The 17,987-nt window shown below is 46.8% G+C and overlaps 1 protein-coding gene across 1 annotated transcript in view; it reads right to left on the bottom strand.

Moving 5' to 3' along the window:
• The window catches only part of RBM26 (RNA binding motif protein 26), a 1,704,516-nt gene that overhangs the window by 1,019,741 nt on the left and 666,788 nt on the right, over positions 1-17,987 (bottom strand). Inside the window, exon 9 of the mRNA XM_069639899.1 lies at positions 12,553-12,696. Within this exon, the coding sequence (XP_069496000.1) occupies positions 12,553-12,696 (144 nt within the window). The remainder of the gene's footprint in view (positions 1-12,552; positions 12,697-17,987) is intronic.

Raw genomic sequence — 17,987 nt, 5'->3', positions numbered from 1 at the left:
TGTCTGAAACACTATCCCTATAGTGACGTGCGTTGTACCCACAATCCCTCACACGTCGAGGTCCCTCTGTTTGTATTTTTCTGCCCTGAGGGAGCCTTCTAGACGTGAGTGAGTACAGAAAAGAGAGATATATAAAAGGAAGTCTATGTTCCTTCCATCCGAGCGGGGAGGAAGGGTGGGCGCATGTGAATCTAAGCAGATACAACCATCAGAAATGCTTTTACGGTAAGTAATGCATTGTCTTCTGATGTTTGTTAATCTGCTTAGAATCACATGCTGTGCATAGACTAGCGAGCAGTACCCGGAGTTGGCGGTGGGTTATGAGAAGGAACAGTAGAGAAAAGATGTCTTAATACTGCCTGTCCCACCTGGGAGTCAGATCTAGAGTGTGCATCTAGACAGAAGTGTTTTGTAAAGGTGTGCACAGAACTCCAGGTAGCCGCTTTGCAGATGGACTCAAGGGGAACATTTGCAATGAATGCTATGGACGCCCCCGTGCCTCGAGTAGAATGTGCTCTTGGCCTAAAGGGCAGTTCTCTCTTAGCAAGAGTATAGCAGAGAGTGATGCATTGAACAATCCATCTAGAGATAGTGGACTTTGAAACTGCATCCCCTTCTCTTCCTGCTGCCACCGAGACGAAGAACTGATTAGTCTTCCTCAGTGGTCTGGTTCTTTCCATGTAGAACATGACCGCTCTGCGCACATCTAGTGTGTGCAGAGTTTTTTCTCCCAAGTTGGAAGGATTTTGAAAGAACGCTGGTAGTTCTATAGACTGGTTTACGTGGAATTTTGAGATGAATTTCGGAGCAAACCTAGGGTGAGTGCGTAGAACCACCTTATCTCTGTGAACTGTAACGAAGGGGTCTAGAACAGAAAGAGCCTGAAGTTCACTTACTCTCCTGATGGAGGTGATAGCTATTAAAAAAAGCAGTCTTAAGCGTGAGGTGTTTAAGAGATGCTTTGTGCATGGGTTCGAAGGGTGAGCCCATGAGTCTGGTAAGTACCACATTAAGGTCCCATCCGGGAGCTGGGTCAGCTATCGGGGGGTGTATTCTCTTTACTCCCTCCATGAAGGCCTTTATAACAGGGATCATCCACCACGACACCTTGAGTTGGGAAGTGGTGTATGCAGAAAGTGCCGCTAGGTGGACTTTAATGGAATTGAACACTAGACCTGAATTCAATAGGTGGGTCAGGTATAGAACAATATGTGTGGGAGAGCAGACAATCGGGTTGATGCTCTTACCCCTGCACCAGATGACAAACCTCTTCCATTTGCTAGAATAGCAGTGGCGAGTGTTAGGTTTTCTGGCTTCTTTGAGGATGTCCATGCATCTTTGCGGGAGCTGTAGATGTCCGAATTCTATGATCTCAGGAGCCAAGCTGCTAAGTTCATGTTCTGGGGGCATGGATGCAGGGTCCTGCCCTTGTCTTGTGACAGCATGTTGTACGGGCAGGGGAGTTTCACTGGGGGAGATGGAGACATCTCCATCAAGTGAGCGAACCATGGCTGTCGGGCCCACATTGGGGCCACCAGTATCATGGTTAACTGATCCTGGTGCATCTTGTGCACCACTTTGTTGAGAAGGGGAGTCGGGGGGGGGAAAGCGTAAACAAATTTCCCTGACCATTGTATCGACAGACCGTTCCCCTTGGATTGGTTCTGGGGGTACCTGGAGGCGTAACTTAGGCATTGTGAGTTCTCCAGGGTTGCGAACAGGTCTATTTCTGGGAATCCCCATTGTGTGAAGACATCGAAGACGATGTCTTCGTGCAGTCGCCATTCGTACTCTTCTGGCAGGGGGAAATCTCTGCTGAGTTTGTCTGCCAGCAGATTGAGTTCCCCTGGTACATGTTGTGACAGTAGGAACATGTCTTGTTTGAGAGCCCACTTCCATATATTTTGGGCCAGTTTGGACAGTCCTGGAGAGTGGGTTCCCCCCTGCTTGTTGATGTAATACATGGCTGTGGTGCTGTCTGTAAGGACCATCACTGTCCTGCCTTGTAGGTGTTCCTGGAAGGCTTTTAGCACCTTGAACACCGCTAGTAGCTCCAGTAGATTGATGTGTTTGGATGCTACGTTCGGAGTCCACACTGCGTGAGCAGTCTGATGGCATAGGTGAGCCCCCCATCCTGTGAGGGATGCGTCTGTGGTTAGAGTGGCTTCCGCCGCGGGTGTGGCAAAGGGTTTCCCTTTTCCCAGGTTTTCCTTTGTCCACCACCGTAGCGAGAGAACCAAGGCCTGCGAGACCACCACTAGATCGTCCCATAGTCCGCTGGCCTGACACGACTGGCTGTTGAGCCACTCTTGCATTGGGCGCATGCGCAGGCACGCGTGAGGTACCAAATAAATACACAACGCCATCATGCCTAGCAAGCGCATTGCTTTGCGTACCGTCACCTCTCGACCGGTCACATATTGAGGGATCTGAAACAGCATGTTTTGCACCCTCCCTTTGGAGGGGAAGACGAGGCCGCCCTTTGTTTGAATTAGAGCCCCTAGGAATTGTTTGATTTGGCTGGGGTCTAGGCTGGACTTCTTTTCGTTGATGGAGAAGCCCAACTGGAACAAAAGGTCTACAGTCTTTTGGGTATTGGAGAAGCATGTTTCGTAAGAATCCCCTGTTATGAGCCAGTCGTCGAGGTAAGGGTAAACTGGGATGGACAACCTGCGCAGGTGGGCCGCTGCCACTGCCAGCACCTTCGTGAATACCCTTGGTGCTGATGCTATGCCGAAGGGTAGCACTCTGAACTGGTAGTGTTTGCCCTCCATCATGAACCTGATGTATTTTCTGTGCGCTGGCAACATTAAAATATACATCTTTCATATCTAATGTTGTCATGTAATCTAGATGTGATAGCAGTGGGATCACTTCCTGTAAGGTCACCATACGAAACTTTTGGGGTTTGATAAACTTGTTCGCTGGGCGCAGATCTAATACAGGGCGCATGGTTAGATCCTTTTTGGGTACAAGGAAGTACACTGAATAAATACCTTCCGTTACTTGAGATAGAGGCACGACCTCCATGGCTCCTTTTTCCAGCAGTAGTTGTACTTCTTGGAGAAGGATGGCAAGATGTTCCGGTGTCATGCGTCGTCCCCTCGGGGGTTTGTATGTTGGGGAACTGTTGAATTCGATGCAGTATCCGTGGGCTACGGTGGAAAGTACCCAGCGGTCTGACGTTATACCCTCCCATGCTGGAAGAAAGGATGTTATCCGGCCCCCGACCGGTGTTGCATGGGAGGGGACGCGAATCTTCGCGTCACTTGGTGTTGTTGGGGGCTTGGGAGCCTCTGGGGGTGGACCCCCGACCTCTTCCTTTGCCCCGGCGCTGGCCTCTTTGGCTGTACTGGCCACTATTGGTTTGGAAATTGGTGGCAGGGTACTGTTGCTGCTGGTTTTGTTGTTGGCGTTGGCCACGAAAAAAGCGTTTGTTGCCATAGCCGCGTCTGGTAGAGGGCTTAGAGATTTGGTCAAGAGTTTTGATAGTATCGAACTCTTTTTTAGCCATCTCCAGAGGCTCATCCACCGCTTTCCCGAAGAGGTTAGAGTCTTCAACAGGTTTATTTATTAAAGACGCCTGTGTCTCCGGTTTGAACCCTGAGTTGCGCAGCCTTACGTGGCGTTTTAGAAGTATTCCCTGAACCAGGGAACGTCCCGCTGTTTCTGCAGCATCCAGAGAGTTTTTTTTACAATACTCTGGTTGACCTGGGTTCCTTCGCCAATAGTTGTTAGCAGGCGTGTACGTAGAGGTTCTGGCGCTTCTTCGGCGTCTTTGCGCAGTTTGGCCCACTGCGCGTCCGCATAGCTAGCGAGCAAAGAATTGTTGTTCGCAATTCTAGCCGAAAAGGCAGCCGATGATGTAACTCTTTTTGCAAAGGCATATAACCTCTTGCCCTCCTTGTCAGGTGGTGCCTCACTGGTGGAAAGTGGTACCCCTGCCCTCTTTCTTGTATTGGTTACTACCAGGGAATCCGGGATGGAATGTCCTCTGATGTACAGCGGGTCTGAGGGTGAAGGAGTGAAAAGTTTTTCAATTCTAGGATTAACCCCTCTGATTAGTGCGGGTGTGGACAGCGAGGGGATGATTCTTCTCTTCACCGAAGCGAGGAGGGGAATGGTCTGACTGACCGGGGGTTTCTCCTTAATTACTCTTTCTACAAAGTCTAATTCGGGAGAGAGCTCCCCAGTATCCAGTTCGAAATGTGCTGCTGCTCTGCGCAACAGGGCATTGAATGTGGGCTGATCGTCAATGGGAGACGTGTTTCTAAAAGGTGAATTGTCAGGAGGATTTAGGTTCAGGACATCAGTGTCGGAATATACTGATGGGGATTGCCAGGGGTGAGAAGGTCCTTCTCCTGGATTTTCTCCGAAGCCTTCTCCTACCAAGTCTGGGCTGTCTTCCAGACCTTCCTCCTGGTTCCGTTCCTCTTCATCGTCCATAAAATCATCCTCCTCCTCCAAGTAATGTTCCTCCCCACTGAGGTCATACACACTATGGAAGTCTGAAGCTGTGTCCTGTCTCGATATCTTGGCCCTGTGGTCGTCCTGAGGCCCTTCTCGTGTTCTCTTAGGAGTGGGAGGGTTCTGGGTATTCATAAACCTCTCCATTCTTTCCATGCAGAGATGAAGCCTTTCCATGGTTTCATGGGGTACCCCTGAACGGTCTAGTGGGGGAAAAATAGTGTCTTGTAGCTGAAAACGGCTCGACCTCTCCCACAACGTCGAGGAAAGTGTCCCGTCGCCCTCCGAAAAGCCTTCAGGTGTGTCGGGGGTCCCTTCGACTGAAGGGGGTAGTCCCTGCCTTTCTTCGGGCTTTTTCGGCGTGTCTTTCGACCTTTGCGTAGCGCTCTACGTGTCTTTCGGCGTACGCTTGTGGGCGTCGGCTACCACGATCCTCGCCAAGCTCTCAGCGACTCGTTTGTCAGCGGAGGGCTGTGGTTTCGACGTTACCGGTGTCGATCGCTCTACGGCGGCATGCGCTTTCTGCTGATGCGCGCCGGCTGATGATTTGGGGGCGGCGCCCTTATTTGCCGAAAGCCCAGTCGCTGGTCGCGGCTGCGGTTGCGAGAGGGGCTTCGAACCCGAACGGTCCGAGGAGGCCGCCCGGTGGAACCTGTGTCTCCTTGGGCGCTGATGCTCTCTTTGCCTTCGACGAAGAAGAGCCATGGGTTGTGTGCTTATGTGTGGACTTGTGTGCGTCAATGTCGCCGGGGTGTTCATCCCCATAAGCAGGGCGTGAGCCGAGCCCGTCGGGGCCGGGGACAGACGACGAAGCGCGTGTGCGCTCTTTAGGGGGGTTTTCGACTTCCGTAGCGGAGGTCCCGTTATCACGTTCCTCGTCACTGTCGGTGGTAGCAAAGGTGGGTGAAGCATCGGCCTTTGACATAGCGTAGGCCGCCCACCTCTTGACCCTACGGTCTTTTAGAGTCTTTGGCTTAAGAAGCCGACAAGCCGTGCAACCCTCCTCTTTGTGATCGAGGGGCAAGCAGTGGTTACACCGTGAATGCTTGTCCTTCCAAGTAAACTTGCCCTTGCAGAGCGGGCAAAACCTAAAGGGTGTCCTCTCCATAGCCGAGGCAATAAATCGTGATAACCAACCCAAGGGAAAGGAAGGGGAAAAGGAAAGGCATTCTCAGAAAAGAACCAGAGATGTCCAACGACCCCCACTCTCCCTACTGTATATGGCCTGCGAGGCGAGGCCAGGCCACGTGCTCGGCAACGCCGAAGGATCTCCTCCGCTCGTCCCCTTGCTCGGCGGAGAGAGCTTCACAACAGCGTCGAGGGAGGGATCGATATGTTCTATATTAAATAGGAAAAACAACCTAAGGTCGAGGAGATGAAATCTGCAATGTCTCTCGAGGAGCTCCGCGTAAAGGCGACCAGTAGCTGGGCGGAAAAAAACAATCTGAGGGACCTCGACGCATGAGGGATTGTGGGTACAACGCACGTCACTATAGGGATAGTGTTTCAGACACGCCTTGTCGACGTCCCTTTTCGACTACGAAAAACAAAATGCAATACTCCGCAGTGACCACTGGATGTCGGACCTATGCACAGCATGTGATTCTAAGCAGATTAACAAACATCAGAAACATATTTATCTATGTACCATTTTTCTAATATTATAGGTCCAGTTAACATATTTTCTGTAGCACCAAACCATCCGATCCATGTCTTTGTACGATGTTGAGTCCACTGATGACAGAATTCTCCCCTTTTCATCCAGATAACTACCTCTAAACCTTTCCAGATTTTACACAAATGTGCACCAAGGATATGGGTTACAGATGATAAAGTGTCAGATTTTTAACATGCATACATTTGGAGTAACAACCTTTTTTTCGCTACTATCCCCAGGAACATACCATAGGGTCCTAACACCTCTTAAAATGTGCACAGAAAAATCACAAGAATTATATTATTTATAAAATTTTGACAGGTCCGTACTATGAATTATCCATCTTTTTTAAAAGTATGCCCTGGTCAAAAAGGGGTCTGGCTTCCCACATCACATGGTGGAATAACTGGTTTATCCACTTCCCCCAAGCTCAGCTGCTAGCAGAGGCACTGCCCCTCCCAGTTTGCCCTAAGAGGAAGCCACTTTACGCCCCCCCCAATATAACATTTGCCTGAGTCCAGGACAGGCCTTTGTTCAACCTCCTGCGGTGCCCCTCCCCTAATCTAATCCGAGAGGTGTCAACTCCTTTTGGCAACGGGCAGCAGGATGAAGCTAGGCCTGGGAATGCAGTTTGATCAAGTTTCAACTCCTGTCGGGGGTAGTTGTCAGGCAGAATTCAGCTAAATGTCACTTTATTCCCAGTTTTACATATACATTAAATAATTACTTCCTTCAAGTCATTTCAGAATATAGTTTTACATTGTGTCCACCTCTTAGCAAGTCTTTCCGTGGCCTGTTTTTGGTTCATTTCTTCAGTTTTACACAAAAGTCTGGTGGTTTTAAAACGCTGTCTTTCTGATAGTGGTGAGTACCGGTATTGCAACCATTTTTGGGATTAAGAAAATGAATTCCCCACAGTTCTGAGTTGCTTTTTGGCAATCGGCATTGCCATTCCCAATGGTTTCAGGCTGTGTGTGTAGCCCAATGGTGGTTTTAGGCAGTGCCCTCCTGTGCTCACAACATAGGCAAAAATGGGTTGCAGCCTATTCTTCATGTTTTCCCTGTGCACTCTCTGGGGAGTTCTGGCCATCATGATGTTTTCCATGCCAGTATTGCACAGTTTTATGGTAGGGCTTGGATGCATGGGTAAAAACATCCCACAGTCCTACAAAGCCCTGATGTACTGGAGCTGTTGGGAATGTGTCAGATGCGACTTCTTGAAATTGAGGGAGAAGCTCAGCTTGCGGAGGGAGCGGCAGGTAAGACCGAGATGATCCATCGCTTGCTCAGGAGAATGAGCACGAATCAGCCAGTCATCCAGGTAGGAGTAGAAGTGAATCCCCCCTCGCCTGAGATATGCTGCCACCACCACCATTAGCTTGGTGAAGACCCTCGGGCGGAGGTCAATCCGAACGGCAGGACCCAAAACTGAAGGTGTGAGTTGCCAGCCGCAAACATCAGGTACTTTCTGTGCTTTGGATGAATCAGCACATGAAAGTAAGCATCCTGTAGGTCCAGAGACAACAACCAATCCTGAGGTTGAAGGGCCTGGAGGACTTGAGAAAGAGTGACCATCTTGAACTTGTCCTTCCTGAGAAGTTTGTTCAACCAACGCAAGTCCAAAATGGGTCTCAATCCCCAGTCTTTCTTTGGAATAAAAAAATATGGGGAATACCATCCCTTGTTCCTCTCCGCTACAGGCACCAGTTCTATAGCGCCTTTCTCCAGCAGGGTCAAGATTTCCTGCACAAGGAGCAGATATGGAAGCATCAAAGAGATTCGCTGGTGGATTGTCGGGAGGCCGCTTTAGGAAGGTAAGGCAGTAGCCGTGGGCTATTGAATCCAGAACCCACACATCCGAAGTAATAGCTTGCCATTCTTCGAGATGCTGAGACAGTCTGCCCCCAACCGGCAAACAATGGGACATAGCCTCATGCTTGTCTTTGAGTGGCTGCGGCAGCGCCTGAAGGCAAAGAGGCAGCTGCCTGAGCGGCTTTGGCACCCCTATTTCCCCGACCACCACAGGCACTTTTTTCGCCGACCCCTTTGACTTCTGGCTCCTCTCATTCTACCAAAGGAGGAGTAACAACAAAAAGAACGTCCCCTCCACTGCTGTCCACAAGGGCAAAAAGGCGGAGGTTGACGCACAGCTGCGCTCAAAGATTGACGCAGATTTTGAGGTCTGCAACCTCTTAAGGCTCTAGTCAACCTTGCTGCCAAACAATGCGCACCATCAAAGGGCATGTTCAAAAGACAGGCTTGGACATCCGGAGCAAAACCCGACTTGATTAACCACGCAAATCTGCGTATAACGGTGCTTGCAGCCATGAACCGGCTAACACTGTCGGCCGTGTCCAAACTGACTGAACGGATTCACACATGGCATCCTTGCCATCCTGCACAAGACCAGGAACCCATCCCTTTCTTCCCCTTTGGGAATATGCTTAGCCGCTAGACAAACAATTCCACAGTGTGTGTGAAAATCTTGCCAGGGCACAAGTGGAGTTGGCTGACTTAAACGCCATACTCCCAGCAGAAAACACCTTGCGTGCCCAACCATCGAAGCGCATGTCATCCCTATCAGGAGGCATGGTAGGGTACGCCACCTGCCTTGAGGTGGCCGTAGCCCCCTGAACCACCAAACTCTCGGGAGTGGGGTGAGATGAAAGGTAGTTGGGGTCGCTACCGGAAGGGCAGTATTTTTTAGTTAACGATTTGTTATCTGCCGGAAGAGATTCCGGTGTCTGCCAAGCAGCCGTCACCCTTTTCTGCAACGTCACATAAAGTTAACACCGGGTCAGAGGACGGACCTTGATCCAAAATATACCTTTATGTCATCCTGAACAAAAGCTTGAAGAGGACTGGACCAGCCAAGATACTCCATGACCCTAGTGATCAGTCTCCTGTAGGATGACTCCCCATGAGCCCCAGGCTCAGGCCTGCCAAATTCTACCTCAGGCGAAGCGTCCAAGCCACTGGCATCATGAAGAGATTGCCTCAACTCTTCCAATTGACTGTCCCCAGAAAAGACAGGAGGCACATCAGGCTCAACAGGGTCAAAATCAAATTCAGACCTCTCCTCTTCCTCAGTTGCCATCCAGAGGGAGGTAAACGACCTGCCTCGGGACAGAAGAGTGTATGGAGTCCTTAACAGGCCTCACAGACTTGGAAGTTGCCTTCCTTGGAGGATCCACAGTAGCAGTGATCTCCAGCGGTAAATTCCGGCTAAAAGGCCCGAAGGTGTCGAGGGCGCCGAAGGCGCCGACAGCTTCAGCATCGATAACGGCATGGACGGCGCCAAGGGCTGGTGCAAAGGCAAAGCTGCGATGTCCATTTCCGATGGACATGGCGCTGATTGAGTCGACGCCAACTTCAAGCCCTTACCAGGTTTCTGCGGTCTCACTGGGGACGAGGACCGAGACCTGGAAGCACGTCTCTTGCAACCATCCTGAGCCTTGTCCGAACGGGACCTCCAAGGTTCCAGATGAGTCGCACCAAGGACCCGAACCTGAAGGCGTGCGAGCCACGGATCAAGACAGTTCCTTGCCGGCTTCTTCCGAAGGCGCGGACGCAACTGTGCTATGGGAATGGAAAATCGCCAGCATCTGCTCCCTGAAGGCAGCCCATTCCTCCAGAGTCAAGGACTTAGTTGGACATGACACTTTCCTCGGGCTCCATCCTCCAAGGAGGACGGGGAAGGCGACCGGTGATGGCGTTTCCTGGAATGTTGAGACAAGCACAACGAATGGCAGGAACCACTCCGGGACCGAGATTCCCCCGAACTCCTTCTGACGCAGAGTCGCCCCTCGAATATTCAGTGGACATCCCCTTAGATGTTTTACGGGACTTAATGGGTTTAGAACCCCTACCTACCTGAAGCTTCCCCTTACGCTCCTGCAATGCCTTCGCAGTCAGCGTCTAGCATTTGTAACAGTCGTCGGTGTCATGACTGTCGCCCAAGCACCACAAACAAATGCCATAAGGGTCGGTAATCAACATCTTAGAATTGCAGTCCCGGCAAGTCTTGAAGCCAGACCGCAGAGTCGGAGGGGTCAAAGAAAGACATTCACGAGGAATACGCAAGGCGCGCTGAGTCTCCGAAGCAAACACGTTTGCGGAAAAAACGGAACTGGGGCTACGGGCACCTTGCGTCCTATTTTTAACATCGGGTGATGTCACCCTCGATGGAGGCCGTCAAGGGACATCGACCTGATGCCATGGACGCAAGACACCCTCTGCCGAAAAAGTTTCTGAAGTACACAGATGTGGACATTACATGTCAAAGATGTAGAATACGTTGGAGGACACAATCCATTTGAAATAAGATTATGGTAAGTAATGTTTGTTTTCTGAAGCTTCAGAATTGGATTAGAATCGCACGCTGTGCATAGACTAGCGAGCAGTAGTAGGGTATGGAATGTTTGAAGGAACAGCAGCAAAGATGTCTGGCCAACCTAAGAATCCGCCTAGAATGTGTATCCAAGCAATAATGTTGTATAAAGGTGAAAACAGAAGTCAAGCTAGCTGCCTTGCAAATAGTATCTAAAGGAATATTTGCATTGAAAGATTTAATAGCTCCTGTGCCTAGAGTAGAATGTGCTCTAGGTGTAAAAGGTAAAGCTCACATTAGCATGCATTTAACAATCCATTTAGAAATGGACTACATAGCAGACAGGGTCCTCTTCTCTACCAGCGGCAATGGAGCTAAAGAATTGATCTGTCTTCTAAAGTGGTTTTGTCTTATCGAGGTAATGCATCACGGCTTTCCGAACTTCTAATGTGCAGTGGCTTCTTTCAGCTAAATTACTAGGATTTTGAAAAAAAGAAGGAAATTGTATGAGCTGATTTACATGGAACTTGGAGATCTATTTAGGTGCAAAGCATAGATGTGTGCACAAAACCACTTTGTTCTTATGAATAACAACAAATGGATCTAGAACTGAGAGCGCCTGCAGTTCACTTAACCGTCTAATGTAAGTAATGGCAAAAGCCGTCTTATAGGTGAGAGCCTTAAAAGTAGCTTTGCATGTTGGTTCCAAAGGAGGACCCATACGTTTAGTAAGGACATAATTCAAGTCCCATCCCGGAGTTGAATGAGATATAGGTGGGTAAAGCCTTTACACCCCTTGCATGAAAGCTTCGATTACAGGGACCGTCCACCAGGAAACCTTGCTTTGAGAGGTCGTGTAAGCAGAAAGGGCAGCAAGATGGACCTTCAACAAGTTAAAAACTAGTCATGAGTCTAAGAGGTAAGTTAGGTGAAGGACTATATGTCCTAGGTAAACAACCAATTGGATGATGTTGCGAGTATCACACCAATTGACAAAACGGCTCCATTTACTGGAACAACAGTGCTTGGTATTTGGTTAACGCGTCTCCCTAAGAATATCCATACATCTTTGAGGTAGTTGGAGATGCCTGAATTATATGACTTCAGGGGCCAAGCTGCTAAACAGAGTTTGAGGGCATGGGTGCAGTGTTGTCCCCCAATATTTGTGCTATTCAAGATCTAAAACTCTAAATAAATTTTGCAGTAATGGGCAGTATTTGCACTCTCCCTTTTGTACTGTGTAGATGTTGAAGGATGTGTAGAACCTTCCTGCTCAATATGTTAAGTGCAATGTAGAAAAGTCTCTGCATGTAGTACTGTCCAAAGGCTGTGCATGTATGTGAGGAGTCTTGCCAGTGGTCTGTTTTGGTTGGCAAGCATTTATTTTCATCACCTACCCTTCAAAGACTAAAAGGATATAAATAGTAGAGGCATATATCCATTTGAGTGTTAGCATTTGAATGTACCGATGCTTGCTGCAAACACATTGTGTGCCTGACACAACAGACAGTGATCGTCTATGAAACAAACAAATGTCAGTGTCCTAAACAAGTGGGCTTTTCTCTTCACTGTCGAACTACAGACCTTTGTCAGTCAGTGCTCTGAATGACAATATAGTAACTTTCAATTTTTATATTCCCAACTTCTCAGTTTCAAAGGTTCTCAGAAAAAAACATTTCTGGCAGATGGCTCTCTAAGTGCTTGGGGTGGTAGTGGTTTGCTTCTTAACAGAAAAAAATCCACAGTTTCTATTGCTCTTGAACTAACACCAGCACATCATCAAGGTGGCAATTATAGGGGGTGGTGGGGAGGTTTGCATTTTTCACAGATTCCATACTTTAAGAATGTGTTTTCATTACTCACCAATGGCTATTAACTGCTTATGTTGAGAAATGAAAGAATGGACCCAAACATTCCTCACACTCCCTTAGTGATCAGCTCTTCTACCTATCCAGTAACAATCTTCCCCCCTTCCTTCCCAAAAGGGCAATCCTAATAAGTAACTGTACTTTGAATTATACATGGTGTTCCTGCCTAAGATGTATAGTGCACAAAGCGTCTCACTGCACTGATTTCAACATCAAAATATCTGCAATACCTCTAGGAGGCACATCCATATCTCCCGACGTGAGACCTATTAAATTAGGCCTTTGGGCATGGGTGGTTCTGTGTCTATATATTGGTCTTGAAGGGTTGGTTATACCAGGAGCTTCAGGATTATAGCCATCGGTGTCATACGATTCTGAAATGAAAGAATTTGACAGATTAGATTGGAAATTATTGTATGCAGAGCACAATACTGTGCATCGAACTTTGTTATTTAGTAGATTTTCACAGTGAAAAAGTAATTCTTAACAAAAACAGATGTGTCCTATATAAAGAATCATTAGCACAGCCAACAAAATATAGTTTGGCCTATACGAAACAAAAATTGATAAACCAAGAGAAACTAGAACAAGAAATCAGATAAACCCACATGATAGCTATGACCCTGATATGATATGATAGTTTATTTATATAGCGCCTATACACAATGTGTTTCAAAGCGCTTCAAGGCAAGGGAGGGAACAAGGGAAAAAACAATGACATTCTTACAAGCCATGAACAGTGCAGTGGTAAAAGCCAAGAAAAGTCTAAGAAAAGACTTGATTGATTTTTAGGCTGCAACATTGCATTACAAGAACAGGTATTGTCATTGACAAACAAAGGCTAAATATCTATAAGAAAGGCTTATATCACATTTAACACTGGCAACGGTTTGTGGACATGATGAAACCCAGCCAAACCCATACATTTTGGGAACTTTTTAAGGTGCTAGATTTGGGCCCACGCTGAATGCTGGGGTGGCGCGAGATCACTTGGTACAATTTATCATGACTACTATTGGTATTAAATCAAATGAAGTATGTATACCGGAAATAGCAAATGCTTGGTGGATATATACTAGAAATTAAAAGCTTTGCAAGAATCCTATTACAGTTAGCAGCTCTGGAGCTCCTGGACCAGGTGGTATTTGTAACCTACTACTGAAGAACAAACTTGTGCTATATGGGAGAATAGTTCATCTATTATTGAATAATAAAAATGTTGCATTCATAAAGCGCTACAAACCCTCAGGCATCTGAGCGCTGTTTATTACCCACGGTCTGTTGTGCTCGTTTATCGACCTCGGAAGAATGAAAGGCCGAGTTCGGCCCTGCCAGGATTCTAACCTGCATCGGGAGGCTCTGCACCAATGTCAAATCGAGCGCTCTACTCGCTGTGCTATCTGACCGGCATAAACACATTAGTCATGCTGGGACTATTCCAGAGAGCTGGACAAAAGTATTATCATTCCAGTTTAAAAGCATGGCCCAAGCAGTAAGCCCAAAAGCTACAGTAAATTTGACATGTTGCATGTTCCGGCTAAAATATTCAATCGTATCCTTTGAGGGTATTTGTTAGCGTCAGCGGAAGAAAGGAATGTCATCCCAAATAACCAGATTGGTAATGTATAACATTTTGGTACTAGTTACAATTGTAGAACAGGCTAGAAGCACCTATAATCGGACTATATGCACTGCTATTGTCGACTTTAGGTTAATCATAAAATTATGTGGTGCAAACTATACAACTGGGGAATAACGAGGAAAACAATTATCAAAGTTGTGAGGTCTCAGATAAATGCAAGACTGCAAACTTTGTGAACCTATACTAACTTACACTGGACTAAAACAGGGGCAGCATCCTTGCTCCTACTCTGTTTAACTTGCATATGGCTGATCCAATTTGTGAATTGGATGTAGCCCTTGCATAGCCATACAAATTAGGAATGTACACGGGTACAATGGATTGCATATGCTGACAATCTATTTTTATTAGATACTACTCCAAGTGGACTCCAATGGCATCTAGATCAGCTAGCTAAATAGTAATAGGAACATTATTTAGTATTTAGCATTGCCAAAACTAAGATGACATTCCAGACCGGAATTGTGAAACGCAGGGAAGGCTTTGCATTGTTATTGCTATTTACGAAGTGAACAATTATAACTACTTGGGGGTTACTGTTGATTGCAAGTTGAATTAGAATACATTCAAAATGGGTGGAGGTCATCATGGGCATTACTAAGTATGTGCTAAACACAACTATTGATGCACTGTAAGAAGCCCTTAGAGACATCTTCATGGCGTAAATTATCCCAACATTTTATATGGATCTGAAATATGGGCTCTTGACAAAACATAAGAATGTTAAAATGGAAAGCTTTTGCCTTTTAATAGGAAGCATAACATGGGTTCCCCACACTCCAGCCCAAACCATTGCTATACATCTACCACTATTAATGCATTGGTGAACCAAGCTCTACTATGGAGCAACAGCTTCAAGCTCAATGAGTGTTGATTAATTGATACTGGCACAGGTTTTAAGGCTTACATAAAATAAAAATTAAAAAAATAAAAATTAAAAAAAGGTTAACCAGGTAGGTTATGAACCGAACATTGTTGGTCTTGCCACTAAAGCATACTGCAGGGAATAGTACTAATGTATTCCCAAAATGGATTACATACATATTGGAGTTTTCCAATACTGGTCCCAGAAGAGATTATATAAAAAAAAAATGCAACGTACAATCTGGATGAAATTAAAGGTGCATGGAATTAAGTTGATAAATCAGTGAGAAACTGCCTTATGTCTAGGGCAAACAAAAGTCAAAGTATTATACGTTTGTTAACTGCATGCTGGTTTAAAACCTTTTTGTAAGACATTTCTGTTAGCAGGGGAGGGGTGCGAGGCAACTTCCCTCCGCAATAATGATTTGTAGATTCGGTATATGAAAGGGGAGACAACAATCCAATATTCCATTTGACTTGTTTGTGGCATGAAATTGGAACATGCTTGGAATGTTATATTTGTACTAGCATCTGGCTATGGATCATGTAATTTGAAAAATAATAGACAGTCCGTGTATATTATCTACGTATATTTTGAATGGTTATATATTTTCCCCTTTATTTTGTATTCTTCTGTTTAATAGTTTATTTATATATGTAATCATGTATTTATGAATATTGTGTACTAATACAAAAAATACAGTTCAGGCTATTTGCCCAAAACAAATGTTCCTTTACGTTTTCGTAAGCACAGTGTTGGCAACGTTTTCTCTTGGAGCAAGGTACCCCCATATTCTACAGACCAAATGTTTTACTTTTCTTTTTACACAATATCCTTACTTCTTACAGTGATGCTAAACCTTCAGCTTCACTCCACTGGCCTTTGATCACTTGTTATGCGGTGTAGGGAGAATTCTCTCTTTAGGCTGAATTTCCTAACCTAGTGAGTCCCCCAGCAGCTTTGCTGGATTTCTGGATTTTTTTTTCTCCTGCCAAGAGTGAGACTCTTTTTGTCCCACTATTGGACATGATTTATGGTGTTCCTTTGACTGTTAATGTGTTTTATGGGCTATGGGGTCCTTTACTCCATAGGGTCTCATGTCTTTTTTACTATGTGTGTTACAAAGCACCATCCGTGCAGTGACACAGGGGTGTCATAGTGAGACCCCACCATAGACGCCATACCCTGGGACTGACTGTCTCCCAGGGCATGTAAAGTCACCATTGGCTTTACTAGTCCCAAATTATGAACAGAAACCAGTACAAACCATCATATTGTGGACGTACTGGTCGGGGCAATTAGATTGCCCCGGGGTCTGTTAGTCGAGGGGGCACGTCTCCGTCCCCCCTGATGGCTGGTGGCAGTGGATACTACTTTTTATATTCGAGCGCGAATATATCCCCATTGGATTTTCCCATTGTTCGAGGCTACCAACTTTAAGTATTTAATTCTCATAGCCTCTAACATACCCCCAGTTTATTTAATTAATATTAATTCGCTGGTTGGTATTTTTTGCCAGGACTCGATTCTAAAATGGCGTTTGTGTTCTCTTCTGTGACTCCAACCCAAGTCGAGCCCTTTGTTCCACTTTTTGGCAGGCTTCTCCACAGAAGCCTCCAAAAGTGGTGCCACTCTGTCTGGGTACCACACGGGGTGTGGGAGGGGGTTTAGGCACCCTGGACTGAGTTACCTTGGTAACTCAAGTTGCACTCTTGTGCGATTGGCCCAAGTGGTGAGCCGGCCAGCTCACCACTTAGCATGTTTGATTGACAGCTAGGCTGAGTGAATGGGGGCGTGCTGCATAAAAGCAGGGCTTTGGGGACTGGAACTGCAGAAGTCGCCACATGACGTGAGAATCCGACGAGGGAGAAGTTGAGCCGACCTGCCACAACGACACCACCGGTGGAGCCCTGCGGAACCGACTCACCACTTCCCGACGACAGAGAAGATCTCCCTGCTGGAGAGTCTTCTTCCCCTGACTGGTAGGCACAACCAGTTTACCTTCTTTTCCTCGCATCCCAGGACGTCTTGTGGTCGAATTGCCCGTGCCAAGCACCCTGGCAACTGGATAGCCACTTACCACTGGACCGCGAATAAAAGGACCACTCCTTTTACCTGAGAACTCCGCAGCTGGTTTCTTCCCTGGCAGTGCAACAGACTCCTGTCTTCCTCCCCCCCCGACGAGATCCTCTCTTCCCCCGGACGAAGCACCGACTTGCATCCGCTGCCAGGAACAACTGCCCCCGCTGGAGAATTCTCGCCACTTTAAGGTACCGTGTCCGCCAGGCCTCCCTTTCTAAAGATTGCTACAAGGCGATAATAATCCCTTAACCTTCTGGACTGGGCTGGCCGCCTTGACCATCTAACTGGTCCCTTTCTTTTGGTCCAACTCTTTCTGAACCTTTGAGACTTTTGTGCACTTCAACCGTGTGACCTTGGACACATTTCGTTCTGATCCTCTTAAAGTGGATCCGGCCTTCTGAACTCTAACTTCACGGTTTTACTTTGCCTTCCTCTCTTGTTGTGTTCTTGTGAAAGTGTTGGGATCTGTTTCAAATGATACTCTGCTTTTCTCTCCCTTTTAAAACGATTAGTGTGCCATCTGCGTTAAGCGCTCACCGCTGTCTGAAAATAAGTGGGGCTTTACTTAAGACTTGTCTAATATTCTTCTAAGGGAGCGTATATCTTTTAGTGGCCGTGTTTTTGAACTGCTTAACATTAGTGCCTGTGTGTTTTTCTAGGTGTGGTTTTAAATAAATATTTATATCTCTTTTACACCAAGCTCTGGTCAGTGTTTACTTGTTCTACTGTGTTCTTTTGACCTATTGTGAATACTCTGTATACTGCCTAACTCTTCTTGAGGGAGGTCTGACTGCTCAGCCACAGCTACCAAGTGAATCTGTGTGGTACAGACTGCTACCAAGTGGGTTTACTGCCAAACACCTGTAGTCTTAAATCTTTTGCGGTGGTCCCAGAGGGAACTGCACAGGTTTCTGCCTAACATGCAGAAACTGACTAGTCCTTCAGACTGTACTGGGGAAACTGCGTTTCCCTTTTTCTTTTCACGTTACCTATTTTGGGTAACATTTTCATTTCGCACATTGCATCTTCCAATACAGTGCAAAGGGGATACTTTTGTATCACCCTAGACCTAACCG

Source organism: Ambystoma mexicanum, chromosome 7q (genome assembly GCF_040938575.1).
Source record: "Ambystoma mexicanum isolate Mex_15411 chromosome 7q, UKY_AmexF1_1, whole genome shotgun sequence".
NCBI classification, from domain to species: domain Eukaryota; kingdom Metazoa; phylum Chordata; class Amphibia; order Caudata; family Ambystomatidae; genus Ambystoma; species Ambystoma mexicanum.
Note: the sequence above shows the minus strand (reverse complement) of the source record. Positions and strands in the feature narration are given on the sequence as shown.